This window comes from Ranitomeya imitator, chromosome 7 (genome assembly GCF_032444005.1).
Source record: "Ranitomeya imitator isolate aRanImi1 chromosome 7, aRanImi1.pri, whole genome shotgun sequence".
NCBI classification, from domain to species: domain Eukaryota; kingdom Metazoa; phylum Chordata; class Amphibia; order Anura; family Dendrobatidae; genus Ranitomeya; species Ranitomeya imitator.
The window spans coordinates 192914911-192940660 of record NC_091288.1 but is presented as its reverse complement, the minus strand read 5'-3'; the positions used below and the strand labels follow the sequence as shown (position 1 = coordinate 192940660).

At 43.2% G+C, this 25750-nt stretch overlaps 1 protein-coding gene across 1 annotated transcript in view; it reads right to left on the bottom strand.

Annotated features, from left to right (window-relative positions):
- Positions 1 to 25750, bottom strand: part of LOC138645181 (cytochrome P450 2K1-like) — a 41975-nt gene that overhangs the window by 12024 nt on the left and 4201 nt on the right. Inside the window, exons 3-5 of the mRNA XM_069734281.1 lie at positions 15927 to 16076; positions 13293 to 13453; positions 3534 to 3707 (exon numbers count right to left, since the gene is read on the bottom strand). Coding sequence (XP_069590382.1) covers positions 3534 to 3707; positions 13293 to 13453; positions 15927 to 16076 — 485 coding nt within the window. The remainder of the gene's footprint in view (positions 1 to 3533; positions 3708 to 13292; positions 13454 to 15926; positions 16077 to 25750) is intronic.

Here is a 25750-nt window from a genome sequence, read left to right as displayed (position 1 = left end):
CCCATATAATGCTGCAAAAAAGTTAATGATGGCCCCATAAAATAATATGCGCCTTATAATGCTCCATAATGGTTGATGGCCCCATAAGATGCTTCATAGCATAATATGCCCCATATGCTGCTCCATAAAGGTTGATGGCCCCATAATATGCTCCATAGCATAATATGCCCCATATGCTGCTCCATAAAGGTTGATGGCCCCATAAGATGCTCCATAGAATAATATGCCCCATATGCTGCTGCGATTGAAAAAAAAAATTACATCCTCATCTCTCATCGCTGGGCGCCGAGTGCCAGTGTCCTGAGCAGGCGGGGACATTGGCGCACTATGGGGTACAGGTGTCGGAGTCGCCGCTGGCTCAGGCCCCCATAACTAGCGATATTCACCTGTCCCCATTCCACCGCCGCTGTGTCTTCTGGCTCTCTACAGTGACAGTTCAGGCAGAGGGTGCACAGTAAACATGTCATCGCACCCTCTGACCTGAAAGTCACAGCCAGAGGACGCGGAAGACTCAGGGCAGTGGTGGAACGGGGACAGGTGAATATCGTATAGTTCACCCTCCCCATCATACTCACCCCCACCTGATGCGTCTCTGCATGTCCCTGCTTCTCCGATGGTCTCCGAGATGCGCTGGTGGCTTGTTCCTGTGTTCAGCGGTCACATGGTACCGCTCATTAAAGTAATGAATAGAGAGTGGAGGTGCGTCCATATTCATTACTTTAATGAGCGATACCACGTGACTGCTGAACCCAGGAAGAGCTGCAGGCACCAGAAACCATCTGAGAAGCAGTGACATGCAGAGACGCATCAGGTGGGGGTGAGTATGATGTGACAGCCACCATTCCTGCCACTCCCCCTCCCCCGCCGACCCCTGGGACAATGACTCGAGTATAAGCTGAGAGGAGCACTTTCAGCCTAAAAATAGGTTGGAAACCTCAGCTTATATTCGAGTATATATGGTATATGCAAATTAGGTTTGCAAACACACCAGTGGGTGTATCAGTGCACTTTCAGTTCTCCGCTTCTCTTTGATTGTCCTGACCTTTCTTCGGCCTCAGTTTTCACACCTGTGGATCTAATCATCTATTGATTCTTTAAACCCATATATTGTACCATTGTATATGTATGGTAATCTGATATGTATTGGGGTTGATTTTTGTAAAATAAACTTTGATCTAATCTTATTGGCTATGTAGACTCCAACCACGGATCTCCATGCTGACGATCTGGCCAATTACTTCAAAGAAAAAATTGACCACATTCGACAGGAAATCATCTCCCAATCTCTTCATACCATGCACTGTCCTCCCTCCCCCACTGCATCTAGTTCACTCTCTGACTTTGAAGCAGTTACAGAAGAAGAAGTAAGCAGGCTCCTTGCATCTTCTCGCCCGACCACTTGCACCAGTGACCCCATTCCGTCACATCTCTTCCAGTCCCTTTCCCCGGCTGTCACCTCTTACCTAACAAAAATATTCAACCTTTCCCTCACTTCCGGTATTTTTCCCTCCTCATTTAAGCATGCCATCATACATCCATTACTTAAAAAACCATCCCTCGATCAAAACTGTGCCGCTAATTATAGACCTGTCTCTAATCTTCCCTTCATCTCTAAACTCCTCGAACGCCTGGTCCACTCCCGTCTTACCCGCTATCTCTCAGATAACTCTCTTCTCGACCCTCTTCAATCTGGCTTCCGCTCTTTACACTCTACTGAAACTGCCCTCACTAAAGTCTCTAATGACCTACTAACAGCTAAATCTAATGGTCACTACTCCATGCTAATTCTCTTGGATCTCTCTGCAGCATTCGATACTGTGGATCACCAGCTCCTCCTCACTATGCTCCGCTCCATCGGCCTCAAGGACACCGTTCTCTCCTGGTTCTCCTCCTATCTCTCTGACCGATCCTTCACTGTATGTTTTGCTGGTTCCTCCTCCTCTCACCTTCCCCTTACTGTTGGGGTTCCTCAAGGATCAGTCCTAGGCCCCCTCCTCTTCTCGTTGTATACTGCCCCTATTGGACAAACAATCAGTAGATTTGGTTTCCAGTACCATCTCTATGCTGACGACACCCAATTATACACCTCTTCTCCTGTTGTCACGCCGACCTTTTTAGAAAACACCAGTGATTGTCTTACTGCTGTCTCTAACATCATGTCCTCCCTCTATCTGAAACTAAACCTGTCAAAAACTGAACTCCTCGTGTTCTCTCCCTCTACTAACCTACCTTTGCCTGACATTGCCATCTCCGTGTGCGGTTCCACCATTACTCCAAATCAACATGCCCGCTGCCTTGGGGTCATACTTGATTCCGAGCTTTCATTCACCCCCCACATCCGATCACTGGCTCGCTCTTCTTATCTGCATCTCAAAAACATTTCTAGAATTCGCCCTTTTCTTACTTTCGACTCTGCAAAAACTCTTACTGTTTCACTTATTCATTCTTGTCTGGACTATTGTAACTCTCTACTAATCGGCCTCCCTCTTACCAAACTGTCCCCGCTCCAATCTGTCCTGAATGCTGCTGCCAGGATCATATTCCTCACCAACCGATACACCGATGCCTCTACCTTGTGCCAGTCATTACACTGGCTACCCATCCACTCCAGAATCCAGTACAAAACTACTACCCTCATCCACAAAGCTCTCCATGGCTCTGCACCACCATACATCTCCTCTCTGGTCTCAGTCTACCACCCTACCCGTGCCCTCCGCTCCGCTAATGACCTCAGGTTAGCATCCTCAATAATCAGAACCTCCCACTCCCGTCTCCAAGACTTTACACGTGCTGCGCCGATTCTTTGGAATGCACTACCTAGGTTAATACGATTAATCCCCAATCCCCACAGTTTTAAGCGTACCCTAAAAACTCACTTGTTCAGACTGGCCTACCGCCTCAATGCATTAACCTAACGATCCCTGTGTGGCCTATTTATATAAAAAAAATAAAAAAAAACCAGGTCCCTCGCATCATGTTCTCATTCACTTTATGCAGTTAATAGCCCTCTGTGTCTACACTGCTACATACTTAGGCAGTTAACTGGTTCATGCAGCTTTACATGCACACCTGAGCCTTACACTATAGCTGGTCCGAATAACAAAAGCAATTGTTACCATCCACCTCTCGTGTCTCCCCTTTTCCTCATAGTCTGTAAGCTTGCGAGCAGGGCCCTCATTCCTCCTGGTATCTGTTTTGAACTGTATTTCTGTTATGCTGTAATGTCTATTGTCTGTACAAGTCCCCTCTATAATTTGTAAAGCGCTGCGGAATATGTTGGCGCTATATAAATAAAAATTATTATTATTATTATATTATTAATTTCTTCGTGATTATTTCTGAATATGATTGTGTTGTTGGTATAATAGTTCAGCATTTGCTGTCTCACTTTTACTTTCAACTACAGGGTCACACGTCACCTAAAACCAACCAAGTATATAGTAAAATCCTCAGATGTTCCCAGAATAATTGATATCACAGCCCTTTTGAGCACATAAAGGAAAATTAAGGTAGCATATGCACCATTAACGCACCTGTTCCTGCTTCAGAAGAAATGCATCGATGTATCCTGTGACGTCATTTGCATCTAAATCCAATCGTCGATTTGTCGAACACTGGGAAATAAAATTCCTCACATCTTGATTGTTCTGTATTACTTTCTTATGTAGGCCAAGGAGTGATCCGAGGAAGGGATAATAATTATACAGCTGTGGAAATCAACAATTCCTCTTTAGATTTTCTTGTAGCAAAAAGTACAGACCAGAACAATAATGGTGTATATTGGGAGCAGCTCGGCCAGTCAGTGGCGCTCCACATTACATCGATAGGAGCCTACGTTAGAATCCGGCCAAGTGTGTTCTCTGACTTAGGCCCCTTCAGTTTTTTTTCTGCACAACTTTTATCAATGTAGTGGTTCCAATTTGTATCCATTTTTGGTCCATGTGAATGTTTTTTTACCATTCATGGGTGTCATCCATATTTCTCATATGATAAAAAAACGGATTGAGGTTTCCTCAGCTTCTGCTAGCAGCAGTCAGTGAAAAACAGACTCTGAACAAACTGAGTGAAATGGATGAGTTTAATGCGCAAAATGGATCAAAATCGGACATGAATTTGTGTATGTGAAAAGGCCATATACTATGATAGGTATGTGTTCTATCTGCAAAAAAAGCCAAGCAAATAAAAAAACAAAAAACATCAATCAATTAAATATAGGTATTACCTAGGATTAGAAAAAGGATCTCTATTTTCATGAAGGTGTAATGCTTTAACTGTGTCTAGTTTTTCAAATAAAAGTAGTTCACTTATAGGGAAGCTATCATCGGAAAATGACCAGGTTTACATATACTGTATTTTTTTTCTTTTTACTGTTAACCCCTTTACCCCCGAGGGTGGTTTGCACGTTAATGACCGGGTCAATTTTTTTCAATTCTGACCACTGTCCCTTTATGAGGTTATAACTCTGGAACGCTTCAATGGATCCCGGTGATTCTGACAATGTTTTCTTGTGACATATTGTACTTCATGGTAGTGGCAAAAAATTTCTTTGATATTACCTGAGTTTATTTGTGAAAAAAACGGAAATTTGGCGAAAATTTTGAAAATTTTGCAATTTTCCAACTTTGAATTTTTATGCAATTAAATCACAGCGATATGTCACACAAAATACTTAATAAGTAACATTTCCCACATGTCTACTTTACATCAGCACAATTTTGGAACCAAAATTTGTTTTTGTTAGGGAGTTGTAAGGGTTAAAAGTTGACCAGCAATTTCTCATTTTTACAACACCATTTTTTTTAAGGGACCACATTACATTTGAAGTCACTTTGAGGGGTCTATGTGATAGAAAATACCCAAAAGTGACACCATTCTAAAAACTGCACCCCTTAAGGTGCTCAAAACCACATTCAACAAGTTTATTAACTCTTCAGGTGCTTCACAGGAATTTTTGGAATTTTTTAAAAAATTAACATTTAACTTTTTTTCACATAAAATTTATTTAGATCCCATTTGTTTTATTTTACCAAGGGTAACACGAGAAATTGAAACCACAAAAGTTGTTGTACAATTTGTCCTGAGTACGTGGGGGTATGTGGGGGTAAATCACTGTTTGGGGGCATGGCAGAGTTTGGAAGGGAAGTAGCGCCATTTGACTTTTCAGTGCAAAATTGGCTGGAATTGAAATCGAACCCCATGTCACATTTGGAGAGCCCCTGATGTGCCTAAACAGTGGAAACCCCCACAAATGACACCATTTTGGAATGTAGACCCCCTAAGGAACTTATCTAGATGTGTGGTGAGCACTTTGAACCCCCAAGTGCTTCACCGAAGTTTATAATGTAGAGCAGTAAAAATAAAAAAATCATATTTTTTTCACAAAAATGATCTTTTTGCCCCCAATTTTTTTTTCTAAGGGTAACAGGAGAAGTTGGACCCCAAAAATTGTTGTGCAATTTGTGCTGAGTATGCTGATACCCCATATGTGGGGGGAACCACCGTTTGGGTGCATGGCAGAGCTCGGAAGGGAAGGAGTGCCGATTTGGAATGCAGACTTTGATGGAATGGTCTGAGGGCGTTTCGTTGTGTTTGCAGAGTCCCTGATATACTTAAACAGTAGAAACCCCCACAAGTGACTGCATATTGGAAGCTAGACCCCCCAAAGGAACTTATCTACATGTGTTGTGAAAACTTTGAACCCCCAAGTGTTTCACTAAAGTTTATAACGCAGTGCCGTAATAATAAAAAATCTTTTTTTCCCACAAAAATGATTTTTTAGCCCCCAAATTTTTATTTTCCCAAGGGTAACAAGAGAAATTGGACTGTAAAAGTTGTTTTCCAATTTGTCCTGAGTACGCTGATACCCCATATGTGGGGGTAAACCACTGTTTGGGCGCACGGGAGAGCACGGAAGGGAAGGAGCACTGTTTTACTTTATCAATGCACAATTGGCTGGAATTGAAATTGGACACCATGTCACACTTGGAGAGACCGTGATGTGCCTAAACAGTGGAAATCCCCCAAGTCTAACTTCAACCCCAAACCCCAACACACCACTGACCCTAATCCCAACCCTAACCATAACCACACCCCTAACCTGAACACATCCCTAACCCTAATCCCAACCCTAACCACAACCCTAACCCCAACACACCCCTAACCCCAACACCCCTAACCCTAATCCCAACCCTAACCACACCCCTAACCCAACACACCCTTAACCCTAATCCCAACCATAACTCTAACCACACCCCAAAACCTGACACACTCCTAACCCTAATCTCAGCCGTAAACGTAATCCAAACCCTAAGCCCGACTCTAGCCCCAACCCTAACTTTAGCCCCAATCCTAACCCTTACTTTAGCCCCAACCCTAATTTTTGCCCCAACCCTAACCCTAATGGGAAAACAGAAATAAATACATTTTTTTATTTTATTATTTTCCCCTAACTAAGGGGGTGATGAAGAGGGGTTTGATTTACTATTTATAGCGGGTTATTATATCGGGTTTTTATGATTGGCAGCTGTCACACACTAAAAGACGCTTTTTATTGCAAAAAATAGTTTTTGCATCACCACATTTTTTGAGCTATAATTTTTCCATATTTTGGCCCACAGAGTCAAGTGAGGTCTTGTTGTTTGTGGGACGAGTTGACATTTTTATTGGTACCATTTTTGTGCACATGACATTTTTTGATCGCTTTTGTTACGACATTTGGAAGGCTGAATGAACAAAAACCAGAAATTCGTGAATTTCTTTTGGGTGGGGCGTTTATACCGTTCCGCGTGTGGTAAAATTTATAAGGCAGTTTTATTCTTCGGGTCAGTACGATTACAGCGATACCTCATTTATATCATTTTTTATGCTTTGGCGCTTTTGTACAACAAAAACTATTTTATATAAAAAATAAGCTTTTGCATCACTTTTTTCTGAGTGCTATAACTTTTTTATTTTTTTGCTGATGATGCTGTATGGTGGCTCGTTTTTTATGGGACAAGATGATGTTTTCAGCAGTACCATGTTTATTTATATCTGTCTTTTTGATTGCGTGTTATTCCACTTTTTGTTCGGCGGTATGATGATAAAGCGTTGTTTTTTGCTTTGTTTTTTTTACGGTTTTCACTGAAGGGGTTGACTAGTGGGACAGTTTTATAGGTTAGGTCGTTACAGTCGTGGGGATACCAAATATATGTACTTTTATTGCTGTTTTTTATTTGCATAAAGAAATGTATAGTATTTATTGGAACAATATTTATTTATTTTTTTGTTTATTTAGGAATCTTTAAAAAAATATAATTTTACACAGTATAATATCTTTTTTATTAAATCTTTTTTACTTTGTCCCAGAGTGGAACATCACTATATCATGCCAGATCGCTGATCTGACACTTTGCAGTGCACTGTGTCAGATCAGTGATTTGACAGGCACTGCAGGAGGCTTGCCGATACCTGCTCTCAGCAGGCACTGAGAAGCCACCTCCCTGCAGGACCCGGAAGGACCCCGCAGCCATCTTGGATCCGGGGGCCTGCAGGGAGGAGACAGGAGGAGACCCTCGAAACAAAGCAATCATATCGCGTTGTTCTGAGGGTCTCAAGGAAGCACGCAGGGAGCCTCCTCCCTGCGCAATGCTTCACTATGCCACCGGAATGCTGCAGTCTTGTTTGATCGCAGTGTTCCAGGGGGTAAATTGGCAACAGCGGTCCGTCACCGCTCTTGGCACATAGTGCTGGATGTCAGCTGTGATAATCAGCTGACACCCGACTGTGATCGGCTGCACTCCCAGGTGAGTGTGGCTGATCGCATATGACGTACTATCCTGTCGATGGTCATACGGGCCCAGGTCACCTCGACGGGATAGTACGTCTGATGTCAGAAAGGGGTTATGATCTTTATTTAAAAAAAAAAATAGTAATCTTGCAATTTTCACACTGGCCACTGGGGCTTTTTTAGATGTGTACTTCCTGTGCTTTCAGGAACAGTTTGCAGCAGACTCCATATCATCAGAGGCAGGATTATAATGACCGATAACACCTCTATACAAAGCTGATTACATATGCATTTCCTTTAACTGATTAAAACCTCTACATTCCTACCTAGTAACGTATCTGTGCAATATAAGGTGCTCTGTAGCATATATATCACTAAGAATACTAAAAAGATTCATTGACATGAAATATGAAGAACAGCTATGAGACGATACCTCATATTCATTATATAAAGAAGAGTGTACACTATTCACAGAAAGTTAGGGATATTTGCCCTTCAGGTGAAATATATGGAAACCGTAAAAGTTCACACTACAGTGACTGTATCCTCTCTTTTGCTTCCTCCCCTGCCCAGGAGCTGTAGTATGATCAGACAATGTTCCTGTATGGTCAGACACAGCCATTACACAGTACACAGCAGGGGCACATTTATAAGATTATCTCAGCACAGGAACATTTTATTTAACACATCCAATTGCAAAAATTATTATTATTCCAAGATCTAATGATTAAGAAGTACTTTGTTCATGGGAAACCACCTCTACCCCCTTAGCGACTAGAGGAATTTTGGAGTTTGCATTTTCATTTTTTTGCTCCCCTTCTCCCCAGAGCCATAACTTTTTTATTTTTTGGTTAAAATGGCCATGTGAGGGCTTGTTTTTTTGTGGGACAAGTTGTATATTTGAACAACACCATTGCTTTTACCATGTCGTGTACTCAAAAATGGGAAAAAAAATTCCAAGTGCGGTGACATTGCAAAAAAAGGTCAATCCCACACATGTTTTTTGTTTTGCTTTTTTGCTAGGTTCAATGAATGCTAAATCTGACTTGCTATTTTAATTCTTCAGGTCATTATGAGTACATACACCCCAAACATCTCTAGATTCGTATGTAAATCTAACGTTTTATCTCAGTGGTGATAAAAAATGCCAAACTATGTTAAAAAAAAATTGCGCCATTTTCTGATACCTGTAGCGTCTCCATTTTCCGTGATCTGGGGTTGGGGGAGGGCTTGTTTTTTGTGTGCCCAGCTTACGTTTTTTAACAATCCAACATTGGTGCAGATACATTCTTTTGACCGCCCGTTATTGCATTTCAATGCAATGTTGCAGCGACCAAAAAGACGTAATTCTGGCGTTTTTACTTTTTTCTGGCTACGCCTTTTAACGATCAGGGAAATCCCTATTTATTATTGATAGATCAGGCTATTCTGAACCCGGCGATACCAAATATGTGTATGTTTGATTTTTTTTATTGTTTCGAATGGGGTGAAAAGGGGGTGATCTGAAATTTTTTTTTATTTTTAAAAACATCTTTTTTTCACTTTTGGCATGCTTCAATAGTCTCCATAGGAGACTAGAAGCTGCCATAACCCGATCAGTACTGCTACATGCAGGCGATGATCAGATCACCTGTATGTAGCAGAATACCTCACTTGCTATGGGCGTATGGGTGGGTGTCACTGACGAGCGGATTTCCGTCACGATTGCCGGAAGCACATGTTAAATGCCGCTGTCAGAGTTTGACAGCAGCATTTAACGGGTTGTTAGCCATTGCGATCCACCTGTGGCTGTCCCACTTGCGGCTGTCCCGACCACATGTAAGCTGTTCAAAACAGCTGACATGTGATAAGAGAGATGTAGGCTCACCACTGTGATGCAGTGACCCCTGTGACAGCTAGAGGGCGCTGTGAGTGCTTCTTGGTATGTGCATGGAGACATATCTATTGTGATAATTGTGGTGAAACAGTGACTGGCTGTGTTGTGAATGGCCGATATGTGTCGCAGAGGGAGTCTGCGTAGTAAGTCTGATGCAATGTTGTTGTTCAGGGTCCTGTAGTCCCTCAAGAGTGTATATGTATGGTGTAGATGTAAGGGAGACATACTAGGCTAATTGTGTGAGATGGGCAGGACAAACTAGCCACACATCCACACTCCCACCCAGGGGAATGGTTAAGGATATATTATGTGACCAGGGTGTGGGTCCAGTGGAAGGTCCTGGAGAGCCTGTGTGTTGGGAGGTCCTGGGAGTAGGACCGGATCCCTGAACAGCACACTGAACCACCTGTGTTGGATTTCCTGGGAGTAGGAGTCCTGAATAGCACATGGTGGGGCTTTGGACCTGGTGAGCCTGGTGTGTTGGATTTCCTGGGAGTAGGAGTTCTGAAGAGCACATGGTGGGGCTTTGGACTTGCGGGTGGCCTGGGGTGTTGGACGAGGTCCTGCATAGCACCTGGACAGGTCACATGTGCGGTTCATGTGGGGAAGCTACTGTCCTTCGGTGGGTCTGGTCTGACTAAGATATGCCGCCCAGGCAAGTTTGTGATCCCTGTGAGGCAGCTTTCCCGGAGGAGTGGACTGACAGGGAGTCAGCAGGTGGAGCAGGAGCTCCCATCAGGTACCTATACAGACTGTTGGTGCTTGTAATGCTCTATGAACTGTGTGGTCTCCCATGGTGACTGAACGGAGTGAGGTTCGGCGTGTTTAGAGACCGCGACCCAGTGTCATATGCGCTGTATGTGACTTGGGACATTGGTGAACTGTACGGCGTATGGACACCCATGGTAACTGGACGAAGTGAGAGGTCCAGCATGTTTAGTGTCCGTGAGTTCAAGCCGTATATGAAGTGTGCAATATAAAGCTGCAAGTTAATATCACCAGTTGGTGTCTATTGTGTTCTATGGAATGTATAATATGGACTGTGCATAACCCGGTTTATGACAATTTAATAAACCGTATGGACTGTTTGTTTGGAAAAATTGTGTCTGACTACGTTAATCCCGTGCCAAGCGAGTGTCCCCCAATACACTTAGTGAGAGCAATCTTACACCACCCACATCAAAGTGAGGGAGTCTGACATCGGTGTACAATTACGCCCGATGTCGGAAAGGGGTTAAGTAGAAGCTTGCAATGGTCATGTCTAGTGTTGAGTGATACCGTCCGATATTTGAAAGTATCGGTATCGGATGGTTTCGGCCGATATCCGAAAAATATCGGATATCGCCGATACCGATATCCGATACCAGTACAAGTCAATGTGACACAAATATCGGAAGGTATCCTCTATGGTTCCCAGGGTCTGAAGGAGAGGAAACTCTCCTTCAGGCCCTGGGATCCATATTCATGTGTAAAATAAAGAATAAAAATAAAAAATATTGATATACTTACCCTCGGACGCGCCCTGGTTGTAACCGCTGCAACCGCCATGATTCCCTTCCTAAGAATAAGCGCGTAAAGGACCTTCGATGACGTCGCGGCTTGTGATTGGTCGCATGACCGCTCATGTGACCGCTCATGTGACCAATCACAAGCTGCGAAGTCATCGAAGGTCCTTCACGCGCTCATTCTTAGGAACAGAAGCATGGCGGTTGCAGCGGTTACAACCAGGGTGCGTCCGAGGGTAAGTATATCAATATTTTTAATTTTTATTCTTTATTTTACACATCAATCTTCATCCCAATACCGATTCCCGATATCGCAAAAATATCAGAACTCAGTATCGGAATTCCGATACCGCAAATATCGGCCGATACCCGATACTTGCGGTATCGGAATGCTCAACACTAGTCATGTCCTCATTTCAAACAATTTTCTGACACAAAAGCCAACAACAGTAGTAAGTATACACCCCCCCAAAAAAAAATGTTAACGTCTCAATAATTTGTCAGGCGGCTTTGAGCATTAATTACAGCTTGACAACAATGTCTCATGTTGTTCACAAATCGAGTTATTGTCTGCTAAAGAATGCCATCCCACTCTTCTTGAAGGGCAGCCCTCAGGTCATTGAGGTTCTGGGGTACACAGTTACGAGCCACTAAATAATGACATAGCTGATCCTATAGGTTTTCTATGGGATTCAGGTCTGGAGAAAGTGCAGGCCACTCATTTTGAGGTATCTCAGTCTCCAGCAGCCGTTTCCTAATGATGCGACCTTGATGAACTGGAACATGGTTGTCCATGAAGATTAAATTAGGCCTGTGTCGTTCATTCAGAGGTACAATGAATGGAAAAATTAAGTTATTCAAGTAATAGGGGCTTGTAACGGTACTATTCACAAAGTGTAGGGCATTTCTGTATTGATTAGGCACACGTGCCCACACTGTAACACTACCATCACCAAAGGCTTGTCTGGTGACAACATTGGCTGATGCATAGCATTCTTCTTGACATCTCCCAACGTTGTTGGCGGCCATAATTTCGGCTCAGCATGAGTCGAGTTTTATCAGTGAACAGTAATGACACCCACTGGTCTCTCATCCAGCGTAGATGCTCCATGGCTTACTCAAGACGATAACGCCTGTGTCTGGTGGTGTGATCAGGTACCCTTGCAGGTCATCAAGCACACAGATTATGTTGATGTAAATGGTTTTGAATGGTCTGATGGGACACTTGGGTGCCTCTCACCTCCCTTAAATATGCCTGGAGTTGTGTGGCATACATCATCCAGTTGTGGCCAAAGGACGACCACTTCTCTGCCTTTCTGTGACTCTTCCAGTCTCTCTGTATCTCTTTTGCAACCTGTTGAAGACACTCTGTGACACTTTAAGCTCTGTAGCCACTTCCTTCTGAGAACATCCTGTTTGCAGCCTCACAATGGCAAAGTACTGTTGATCAATTGTTAGGTGTCTTCTTGGTCTCATGATGTCAAAATGTGAACAGCATGATGAGGAAAACTGTTTAAATACTAATTTTGATTGAACCTCAAAATTTCTTGGGCAATTCATGGATCAAACACCTGTTTTGTGAATTTTGTCAGTAAGATCCTTGTTAGAGAACAAACAGTTTAGAGACTGTCACATTAAGTTCACCTGAAAAGAGTGCATTTTAGGATCACCCTGAAATTTCACTCAAAAGCCAAATATCCCTAAATGTTTGTGAGTAGTGTAGATGGTAATAAATCTATAGAACACTGCAATCAGTATTACCTCGACACCCTAGGGCAGAGCAGTCAGTTCTCCTAAATTCCCTATTATGTTCATTTTATACCCACTGTATTTGGGAGAAGGACTGTTTTACTCCAGTACAGTAAACTATTGAATTAGAGAGAGGAGAAGCAGAATACTAATCGGATATTGTACATAAATTGTAAGGACTCATTTAGGGAACAAAGTTTGTACATCATCATCCATTATATAGGGCCCTTTTATTTTATTAATTAAGCAACTGGAGGGAATTGGATGACCAAGAGATGAGTTCTCACCCAACGAGCTCTTGATTGCACTACAATTAGTTCTAAAGGTTAACATGAAACTAATCTTCTGAGAATTCACTAAAAAGGTTAGACATAAGATCTGAAGGTTTTCTTACCAGCACTTCGGGTGCACCGACCAGTTTGGAATTTTCATCTAGCATTTTGATTAATTTTTCAAACGTTGGGTCATCATACTCAAACCTTTTTCCAAAGATAATAGAGCAGATTACGTTGGAAACTGCACTGTTTATCAACATGTGAGGATTGAATGGTTTGCCTAGAAGAATAACAAAAAATTAAAGAATAGAATAAATTATCAATAAAAAAAAAACTAAAAAACATAAAAAATGACTCGAAAAGGTCATTTGTAACCCCAATGTAAAACTACCTTCAGTAATGACTGTAGATCGATGAAACTATCAAGTGATTGAAGCAAACCCACAGCCAGATTAACAATTGAAATCCTAATGATATGTTTAAATGCTGCAGATGTTTTTATGTGCAGAAAAATGTGATGCAAATATAGAGCAAAAACTTCACTCTTTGTGGCGTACTTGCAGGACTGGGGTCCTGGGTTCAAATCCCTCCAAGGACAACATTTGCAAGGAGTTTGTATGTTCTCCCCGTATTTGTGTGGGTTTCCTCCGGGTACTCTGGTTTCCTCCCTCACTCCAAAGACATACTGATAGGGATTCTAGATTGTGAGCCACAATGGGGACAGTGCCAATAATGTTTGTAAAACGCTGTGGAAGTGTGACGCCCCAGGGTCCTGGTTGTCACAGTGGCATTGCTTTCCTCATGAGGAGAATGATATCACGCTTGGAAGTGATGGAGGATTCCTTTTTGACAGGTAATCAGCACATACAACACCATTTTGACTTCAGTCCAGAAGGGGGAGCTCTACACCCAACTTCAGGGGAGCTGCTCTCTCTGGTCGGGAGGAGGAGTTAGTTGCTAGGCAGTTGCTAGGCAGTTGGGAAGATTTAGTCACTTGGTGCCAGACAGCAGACTGGAGCAGTCTGAGGCAGAAGGACGGGTGAGGGGCCGTACAGCCTGAAGTGCTGTAGATCCTAGATAGCGAGATACAGAAGGAAGAACAGCTTTTAGCTAACGTGCCGGAGAGTGAAGCAAATGTGAGGACACCAGGGGGAGGACAGCAGCAAGCAGACTGTTTCCCTGGCAAAGCGCAGACACCGGTAGCCAGAAGACCGAGGCTTTTGTGGGACTCTAAGCCACCTAGCAGAAACCGGTGGGACAGCTGGATTATATAACGCCTGTTCGTCCTAACACCCAGGAGACACAGTGACACATAGAGCCCGGGTCATGATAGATACCCTGTAAAAAGGCTTGAGTCACCTGTCATACAGGTTTGTATCCCACTACATTAAAGAACAGAGATAACTGAGAGGACCTTGCTACAAAGCCATAGGCAGTAAGGGACTATAACAACACAGCGCTAGACGGAAGGCTTTTAACTCCACCTGATAAAGCTGGACTCTGAGCTCGCTTCCAAACTGGCTGGAACCTGCCTGTACCTGTGATCTGGTGACCTGGACTGTGGCTACCTGCTACAATCAGTAAACCAGGTAAAAAGACTGCACAACTGTGTCCTTCGTTCATTACTGCACCACTTACCATCTTCCATCTATTCACCGGGAGCCCCGGGGACCTACTTCACCTGTGGGAAGTTATACCATCTGGCTGCCATAACATCACCTCAGAGGACCCCTTTGTGATACAAATGAGACAAGAATGTCTGAATGTATGTGTAGATAGTGATCTCATGTATCTATTGCCATAAACTGAGTAAAACAAAGACAAAATTTAAGCGGGGAAGTGCCTTCTGAGTGACCTATTCGTATTGCATGAGGAGATGTGGCATAAGCAACTAAGTACGCACGCGCAGCGTGCTTGCAGTATGAGAAAAAATATTCTCAGAGCGAATTACAAGATAAGCATGGAATTTGCACAATAACAACTCGTGATTTGTACAATAATAAGTTATATAAGAAAAATGCCAGTACGCATGATCAAACTAGATCCAGTTTTAAGTGTATAAAACAGGACAGCACCTCGGTGGGGGTAGGGACATTTCCAGACTCTTCAAGTGGACGCACTTTGGTCTGTGATGCACGCCGGAATTTTTCCTCCCCCTGTCGAGGTCCCCCGTCAGGAGAAGTGATGCTTCAATATCCAGTAATGTATTGATGCTTACTATCTCTCTCTCTCTCTCTCTCTCTCTCTATATATATATATAGTTGTATAATAAAGATGTTGATCATTGCATGTCAGAACTTTTGAACTAATCTTGTGCCAAAGGTCAATATAAATCTTTTTTTATCATAATTAATAAATTTTATAATCTTGTTTTACCGAAAAAGACTCTTGTCTATGCCTAATTAGTATATTAGTGAGCGCTCCGTAAGTAAGGCGTAACGCCTCTTCATTTGTGACTCGGTAAGACACCCTTTAAGCAGCGTTGGTCATCCCTGACCAAATACCACAGGTGGCATCACGAACATTCCTTATTTCCACAACCCCAGGGCCACAAACCGGGATGCTGCTGCCGTGACACATACCTTTAGGTAACGGACCCGGTACTGAGTACCCCACAGCCCTGGCGGGCGACTCAGAATTAACTAATTAAATTAGTAAAATAAATAAATTTTGTAGCCCTTGTTGTAGAAACTGATATACAAGAAGTTAGAGTATATAAAAGCTATGAGAGAAATGTGAATGATATATCTTACCATTGTGTGATTTAAAACTTTCTATAAGGGGCATTAATTCATCTTGAATTCTGGCTTCCACACTTTTCTTCCCCATTCCAAAGTCTCGAAGTGTTGATAGCGTGAATCTCCTCAGGGATTTCCATTGTTCTCCATTGGAAAATATTATACCTAAAATATAACGTATTTTTAGGATTATAAAATGCACTTTTTTCCCAAAAATTTTTTGGGAAAATGGGGGTGCTTCTTATAATGCAGACATACCTTACCGGCTGCGGTGGAGCGGGGTCCCAGGGTTGCTGCTGGAGGAGGCATGTGTGGAGCGTTGCTGAAAGCCGCTGGCTGGGATGAGGGGGTGTTCAGATGTGCGGCATGCCGCTGCAGGTGTTCGGCACTGCGGGGCCTCTGCCGACATCTTGTGAAAGCGCACAGCCCCTGCAGTTTCATGGTTTTCTATGCGGTGGACTCTTGGAAAATGGCTGCCAGGGGCGCCACATGCACAAATGGAGATCTCGGCACCAAGATCTCGGGAGATGAGATCTCAGTGCTACCCCGGCAGCCATTTTCCTGGAGTCTACCGCATAGGAAACCATGAAACTACTGCTGCTCTGGGCTTTCACAACATGTTGGCAGAATCCCCACAGTGCCGACCACCATCAGCGCCGAACACCCGCAGCACACATCCGAACACCCCCTCATCCCAGCCTGCGGTCTGAAACAACACTCCACTCTTGCCTCCTCCAGCAGAAACTCTGGGATCCAGCTTCACCACAGTCAGCACCCCCGGTAAGTAATAAGATGCATGGATTACAAGAAGCACCACCATTTTATTAAAAAAAAATGTTTTTTTTCCTATTTTTTTCCTCAAAATTTGGGGTGCGTCTTATAATCCGCAAAATACGGTAGTTAAATCTGAAAAACTTTGCAAGTATTAATTAATCAAGTTGAATTCTGTGATTCAAAAATTGAATTTATAAATAAAACCAACAAATAAGAAAATGCATGTAAATTGACAACTGAGGTTGTCATACACAATAATCCACAAACCTAATCTGGACGTGTCCGTGTGTCTGTGCACACTGAGTCATCCACAGCTGGACAGTAACTTAGGTATCCATAGTTACTATCACTAGCAGCTAACTGCGTGGGCGTAACCATGGATACCTAAGGAGAGGAGCTCTCCCTGGTGATGAGTTAAGGCATAAGCCTTTTTTGAACGTTAGCCTGTGAGGCAACACTGTGAGGAAACATTGTGAGGCAACACTCAGGCAACACTGAGGCAACAGTGTGAGGCAACATTGCAAAGATAGATCAAATTGAGCTCACTGCTGCATGTAGAGAAGCGAATCGCATACGGATGCGTAACCTGCATCTTAATGAAACAGAAGACGAACTAAATTGTCGAAGAACTGCTGATGCAGTCTGAGAGAGGGCGGCCAGAGCAAGAGAAATTAATGAAGTAACTGAATCACGTAGAGCATCTATTGCTGCATGACAACGAGCAACACGCAATGCACAAAGTGATACAAATATTCCACAAAAAAAGAGAACAAGATAGAATATGGATCCAAAATGCAAGAGCCACTCGACGATAGCAAGTTACATTTGCCACTAGAGGACTTCTCAATCAAATTGATGAGACAGGTATTGAAGAGCACTATGCTGGTGAGCTGACATTTCGATATCAGTTCTGCCAATCTAAAAATTTCAAAGATGACAAAACATTCCCTTCCTGCTGCAAGAGAGGGTGCGTCCAATTACATCCCATTCGTATGGATGATCAATCAGTCAAGTTGATGAAAGGAGAGCATCAGCACTCCAATAACTTTATGGCTAATATAAGGCAATACAATAGCTCGATTGTTTTTGGCATCAATGGGAGCACAAGTAGCCCACCTCCTGGGCATGGTCCATATTGTTTTCAAATTCATGGACAAATTTACCACAAAACTGCCCTATTGCGTCCCGATGTGGGTAGTACTCCCAAGTTTGCCCAGATTTATATCTTGGACAGTGAAGAACCATTAAGTACAAGAAGTCAAGCAAATGAAAAGTGCCTCCCAGCACTGCTATCATCTCTTGGAGAGAAAATGAAAGCAATTTACCCACTCGCAAGAGCCTTCACAATGATGAGGGATTTTGAAATAGAGGAAGAGAGGATTGCTGAATTAGAAAATCATGATGCACTTGAAATAACATCAATTATAAATGACTACAATGATGACCAGAGGCGCTACAATGCACCAAGGTGCAATGAAGTAGCTATAATTTATCAAAATGCAATGGGTGAACCCAGGGCCGGCGTCAGCACCCGGCGCACCCGGGCAAATGCCGGGGCCCTGGCAAGACGGGGGGGCCAATTTGGTATGTACAACACACTCGTCGGTCAGACGCCAGCGCGCGTCACTCAGTGACAGTGAGTCACTACATGATCCCGACCACGTCCCCCGGCGGCGCCTTCGCCTTGGCTGCAGGGGGCCGGCCGCCGGGCGGGGCACAGTCAGCTGCTGTGTCTCTGAGGACTGAGTGAGTCACTGAGGCCATTTCAATAGCAGCTGCAATACGTCACCGCCGCCCGGCCCTGGCCTCACCATTGGATAGAGAAGAGAGAAGACACTTCCGGTTCCGGGTCGCGACGCTGGCTGGGTCTGGGTCATCTCTCCTCCTTACATCTGGTCGGCGGGCGGAGAGGAGAGAGATAGAGAGCTGCGGTTCGGAGTTGAACTTGGACGTCCAGGCTGAGGCTGCGTCCACGGTCCACCATCCTCCAGATGATCCAGCACAGCCAGGAGGAGACTAGGACAGATCCGGACCGGCAGCCGCAGCGCCAAGCAGGAGGAGAAGAGGACGAGGGAATCTTCCAGACCTCAGGCTTCCCACCAACTGGGACAAAGTGTAAGTGTTCAATCATGTAAGAAGTACTGCCCTCATCATGTATCGATTCGACTACATATCTCAGCTGCACAGTGCCTTGTTGATGCCTCACCCCAAAGCTAGGAGCAGATGCCCTGATTGCCCACCCGTTCCCAGCACCCCTTTGCCCTGTATGTAATGTATGTGTATATATACATGAGATTTAGATACATTTATATTTGCATATTTAGCAATTGAAGATTCCATACAGCTGAAATCTGCATTAACAAGTGAAGTTTTTTATGGCATATATACTTACCTCTATACACTAAGCTTTTCAAGTAGTGCTGTAGCCTTTAATGACTCTCTAAATACCAGCACAATGCACTTTATTTAACTGACTTCATTGACATACCATATGTATTTGCATGCTAAGCAATTAGAGATCTTATACAGCTGAAATATGCTTTAGTGAGTAAAGTCTTACATTGCATTTATATCTACTACTATGCATTAAGCTTAATTAGTGCTGCAATGTACTGATCCTATGAAATCTACTGTCCAGATTTAAGTTGGCTGCCTTATACTTTATGTATTCTGTCTACCGTTGAACCTTTTGTAAGGGCTTTGTATCTGGCTTGCACTCCCAGGCTGGGGCACCTTTGGGTGCTGCTGAATGCTCCACTTTGCTTTCCACTTATGGTGCAGGCTCTTTTCCAGCAGTACAATGGCTCCATCCTGTTTTTCCATCATTTGCATCTGACCCATAAAACAGAGACCTTCAGGGCAGCCGCAGGTGCCAACGAACGTATTTTCTGATACAACATTGCATCGCGCCCGGACCAATCTTATTCTATGGCGCCGCGGAATCATTGTATCAGATATTCTGATCGCACGTGACGCGGCCATGCAAGTAGTCCATGGAAAAAAAATCAGACTGCACTCGGGTGACATCTGACTGCAGAATGGAGATGCTGGAGACATTTTTTCTCATCTTCTTGTCAGCCAAGAAAATTAGATCACACTGCTGAGAAAATACAGAAGTGTGACCCCGGCCTAAGGCTGTTATCAAAGCAACAATGGCCACGACGGGGATCAAACGGTACGCCACTGCTACATCGCAACATAGTGAGTGTGATTGTGCTGTGTGATCTCCACTGTGTGATAGATCTCTGCTGTGTGATAGGTCTCTGCTGTTTGTTAGGTCTCTGCTGTGTGATAGATCTCTGCTGTGTGATACGAGGTATAAATGTGTTAAAAGGGGGGTTGGGGGGGGCCCACTGAGACTCGTTCGCCCGGGGCCCTCAAAAACCTGGAGCCGGCCCTGGGTGAACCCCCATTTAATAGGGACATCAGATTTCACCTCAAAAGTGAAAACTAAACTGTTCAAATCAGCTTTCTTCACAGAAAGTGTGATGCAATGACATATCCACTTCTATTCCCATATGGGGATAGTGGATGGACAATAAATTTGACAACTCCAATTGCCCTAAGTGTGCAACATCAAGGAATTGATGACATTCATCTACCAGCCATACCAGTGGATCAAGATCGGCAAGAAAAAATCACCCTGTTGCAGTACTATGCATACAGGCTTGCCATTCGTGACGAGTTCAATCCCCTTTTAAATGCTGGGAAGTTAACGCAACAATTTATCGTTGATAGTTACGTCAAAATTGACTCTGACAGGATCGAATATATAAAACAAAATCGAAATGCATTATGCGTCGACAGTTATACCGGTGTTATGGATCACATCCATAATGCTGCGTTACACCAAGGGCTAAAAGCTGGGGCACCAGTAATTTTACCTTCCACTTTCATTGAAAGCCCAAGAGCTATACAGCAAAATTACCAAGATACCATGGCAATTGTCCGAAAATTCGGAAAGCCAGATCTTTTTGTTACAATGACCTGTAACCCAAAGTGGAAAGAAATTACTGAAAACTTAGAACCATGGCAAAGGCCAGAGTTCAGACCAGATTTGGTTGCACGAGTATTTAAAAACAAACTCCAAGCCGTGCTTAACGACATTTTGAAAAAACACATTTTTGGCCATGTAGTTGCCTATGTGCATGTAATAGAATTTCAAAAGCGTGGACTACCACACGCTCACATGCTCTTAATCCTCGGGGAAAGAAAGATAAACTGAGGGACAAAGAAATAATTGACGAATTGGTGCTGAAATCCCAAATGAGACAGCAAATCCAAAACTGCATGAGGCAGTGATGAAGCACATGATTCATGGCCCTTGTGGCAAAGATCAACCTGGCGCTATATGCATGACAGATGGTCAATGCGCAAAATAATTCCCAAATGAATTTAATACAGAGACAAACCCCACTGTTTATTGTTACCCACAGTACCGTCTATGCAATACTGGGAAAACCAGACGAGGAACACGAGAAATCGACAATAGATGGGTAGTTCCCTAAAAATCCCTACTTGTTACTCAAGTACACTTGCCATATCAATGTTGAGATGTGCTTCAATAAAAAGTGTTAAATATCTTTTTAAATATGTATACAAAGGACATGACTGTGCCTATATTAAGTTTAACACATTAAACTGGAATGAACCAGCCATGTACCTAGATTCTCTGTATATAAACGCCACTGAGTGCATGTGGAGAATCAGAAAAAATAAAATGCATGATGCTTCACATACCATTTAAAGGCTTGCTTTTCACTTTGAATACATGCAGCAAGTGTTTTTTTTCGAATATGATAATGTGGATATGGTTATTTCAGACTCAAAAGCCTCTACTCTGCAGGCTTATTTTGAGCTAAACAGAGTTACGCTTCCACCCGTCAGTATTTGTACAATGAAATCCCTGAACACTATGTCTGGGATAGAAAAGCTGTACCACAAGGATGGAAAAAACGATGGGCTCAAATTGGGAAAACAATTGCCCGAAGGTATACATTCTCTTTAACCCCTTTCTGACCCTGGACGGGATAGTACGTCCAAGGTCAGATCCCCTGCTTTGATGCAGGGCTCCGCGGTGAGCCCGCACCAAAGCCAGGACATGTCAGCTGTTTTGAACAGCTGACATGTGCCCGTAATAGGCGCGGGCAGAATCGCGATCTGCCCGCACCTATTAACTAGTAAAATGCCGCAGACAGCGGCATTTAACTACCGCTTCCGGCCGGGTGGCCGGAAATGACATCATCGCTGACCCCCATCACATGATCGGGGGTCGGCGATGCGTCTCCATTGTAACCATAGAGGTCCTTAAGACCTCTATGGTTACTGATCGCCGGTGGCTGTGAGCACCACCCTGTGGTCGGCGCTCACAGCACACCTGCATTTCTGCTACATAGCAGCGATCAGCAGATCGCTGCTATGTAGCAGAGGCGATCGAGTTGTGCCTGCTTCTAACCTCCCATGGAGGCTATTGAAGCATGGCAAAAGTAAAAAAAAAAAAGTTGAAAAAAATGTTAAAAAAATAAAAAAAATATAAAAGTTTAAATCACCCCCCTTTTGCCCCAATCAAAATAAATCAATAAAAAAAAATCAAATCTACACATATTTGGTATCGCCGCGCTCAGAATCGCCCGATTTATCAATAAAAATAAAGCTTTAACCTGATCGCTAAACAGCGTAGCAAGAAAAAAATTAGAAACACCAGAATTACGTTTTTTTGGTCGCCGCGACATTGCATTAAAATGCAATAACGGGCGATCAAAAGAACGTATCTGCACCGAAATGCTATCATTAAAAATGTCATCTCGGCACGCAAAAAATAAGCCCTCAACCGACCCCAGATCACAAAAAAATGGAAACGCTATGAGTATCGGAAAATGGCGCAATTTTTTTTTTTTTTTTAGCAAAGTTTTAGCATTTAGTGAACCTAGCAAAAAAGCCAAACAAAAAACAAGTGTGGGACTGCACTTTTTTTGCAATTTCACCGCACTTGGAATTTTTTTCCCGTTTTCTAGTACACGACATGCTAAAACCAATGATGTTGTTCAAAAGTACAACTCGTCCCGCAAAAAATAAGCACTCACATGGCCAAATTGACGGAAAAATAAAAAAGTTATGGCTCTGGGAAGGAGGGGAGTGAAAATCGAACACGGAAAAACAAAAAATCCCACGGTCATGAAGGGGTTAACAGATGGTGAGCTGTATTACCTAAGACTCCTTTTACTTCACATAAGAGGAGCAAAGTCTTATGCTGACTTAAGGACTGTCAATGGAGTGGTACATGACACGTATAAAAATGCGTGCATGGATCTTCCTCTTTTGGATGACGATTCCCAATGGGAAGATGGAATAATGGTTGTAATTGCTTTCCAAATGCCATACCAACTTTGCAAATTATTTGCTATAATTTGTGTAGATGGGGAACCAGCTAAACCATTGGCATTATGACAAAAATATAAAACCGAATTTATGGAGGATTACACCAGGCGGTATACTCCAGAAATTGCTGAGCAACTGGCTCTTCATGATATTAATGAAGTGCTCTTAAGCAATAAAAAGTCCTGTGCTGACTACGAATTGCCAACTCCAGTAAATGTTCCAGATGAAATACTGGACCAACTGAAATATGCTGTAATAAAGCAGGAGGCTGAGCAATTGAAAGCTATGCTTAATGAAGCTCAGAAATCAGCTTTCGATGCAATTATGCAAGCAGTCAATGCTGCATGACAGCCAAAAAACACTAGCTCACACTGTTTTTTTCTTGATGGCCCAGGAGGCAGTGGGAAGACATTTTTGTACAACTACTTGCACAAGACACTACAAGCAGAAAAGAAGTCAATTTGTTCAGTAGCCTCCACTGAATTGGCAGCTACTTTACTACAAAACGGTAGCACCTACCATTCCAAGTTTGGCCTTGCAATTGCAAGAAATGAGACCACAGTGTCAAAATTTAAGCCAACCTCACTTCAAGCAAAGGAGCTTAGGTAGTCATCTGTTGTTATTTGGGACGAATTAACAATGACTCTCTGTTTTAATATGAACGCTGTGGATAATATGTTCCAAGACATATGGGGGAAAAAAGACCATTTGGTGGAAAAGTTTTTATAGTCGGTTGTGACTTTCGTCAAACCCTACCAATAGTGGAAAGTGGAAAAAGTGCCAAAATTGTACAGTCCACCATTAAATATTCAAAATCCTGGAATCAGTTTTCACTGTTCCATTTACAACAGAATATGAGAACGTCTCAGGACAAAGTTGAGTACAACTCATGGTTACTGAAACTTGGCAATGGAGAGTTGTCAAATGTGTATGGTCTACCAGAAGACACAATTGAAATCCCAAATTCTTTTATTGAAGAGGGTGATTTAATTACAGCTATTTTTGGCCACTCAATTGAGATTACCGATGCAACGGTAGAAGCAATTGCAAATAAAGCAATTCTTAATCATTGAATGATGACGGTCACGCCTTGAATGACAAAATTCTTAGTCAAATTCAAGGTGAACGCTCAACATATCGCTCCGTCGACACAATTGTGGAAGAGGAGTGTGTGATTCTCACAGATTACCCTGTAGAGTTTCTTAACTCTTTGAATCCCACTGGGATGCCTCCTCATGAACTAAAGGTACCATCACATTAAGCGATGCTGCAGCGATATAGACAACGCTGCAGCGTCACTGTTTGGTCGCTGGAGAGCTGTCACACAGACAGCTCTCCAGCGACCAATGATCCCGAAGTCCCCGGGTAACCATGGTAAACATCAGGATACTAAGCGCAGGGCCGCGCTTAGTAACCCGATGTTTACCCTGGTTGCCATTGTAAATGTAAAAAAAAAAACACTACATACTTACATTCCCGGTGTCTGGTCATGTCCCTCGCCTTCAGTTTCCCGCACTGACTGAGCGCCGGCCGTAAAGCACAGTGGGGACGTCACCGCTGTGCTTTACGGCCGGCCGGCGCTCACCAGTCAGTGCACTGCAAGAAGCTGAAGGCGGGGGACATGACCAGACACCGGAATGTAAGTATGAAGTGTTTTTTTTTTACATTTACAATGGTAACCAGGGTAAACATCGGGTTACTAAGCGCGGCCCTGCGCTTAGTAACCCGATGTTTACCCTGGTTACCAGTGAAGACATCGCTGAATCGGCATCACACACGCTGATTCAGCGATGTCAGCGGGAGATCAGCGATGAAATAAAGTTCTGATCTTTCCCCAGCGACCAACGAACTCCCAGCAGGGGCCTGATCGTTGGTCGCTGTCACACATAACGATTTCGTTAACGATATCGTTGCTACGTCACAAAAAGCAACGATATCGTTAACGATATCGTTATGTGTGACGGTACCTTAAAGCTGAAACCAGGAGCTGTAATTATGCTCCTGCGTAATCTTAACAGAAAGCGTGGCCTTTGTAATGGCAGAAGGCTTTATGTGAAAAGCTTAAAAGCAAACATTATTCATGCCGTTGCATTAAATGGAAAAGCAAAGGGTCAGACAGTTCTTAAGTTCTTATTCCAAGAATTGACCTGATTTCCAAAGATAAAATCTTGCCAGTCCAGATGCGGTGACATCAGTTTCCTGTCATGTTGGCTTTTGCAATGACCATCCATAAATCTTAGGGACAGTCCTTGGATATTGTAGAAATGTATTTGCCTCCCAGTGTTTTCACAGGGGCAGTTATATGTGGCTTTCTCTAGGGGAAGGAAAAGCCAACAAATATGGGTCAAAATATTTGAGACACAGAAGCAAGGTAAACTTATTCCTAAGGTTGACAAATGGTTTATTGTCAACTGTGTGTACAAAGAAGTATTTTATTAAGCTTTTAAACAATTGTAAAAGGCAAGAAATTTTGTACACAAAAGCGGGACTAACTCCTAGCCGCGGTCTACGGACCAAACATTCGGCATGGGCAGGGCCTTGGGGGCAGATCCCAAGTGCGCACAACCATGTGAAATAGTGTACGCTCAGGAACATTGATGAGTAGTGCTATCGGATAGCGCTACCCGATCAGTTCCTTTAGGAATAGGGCTATGGGATAGCTCTACCCGTTCACTTTGTTCATGGAT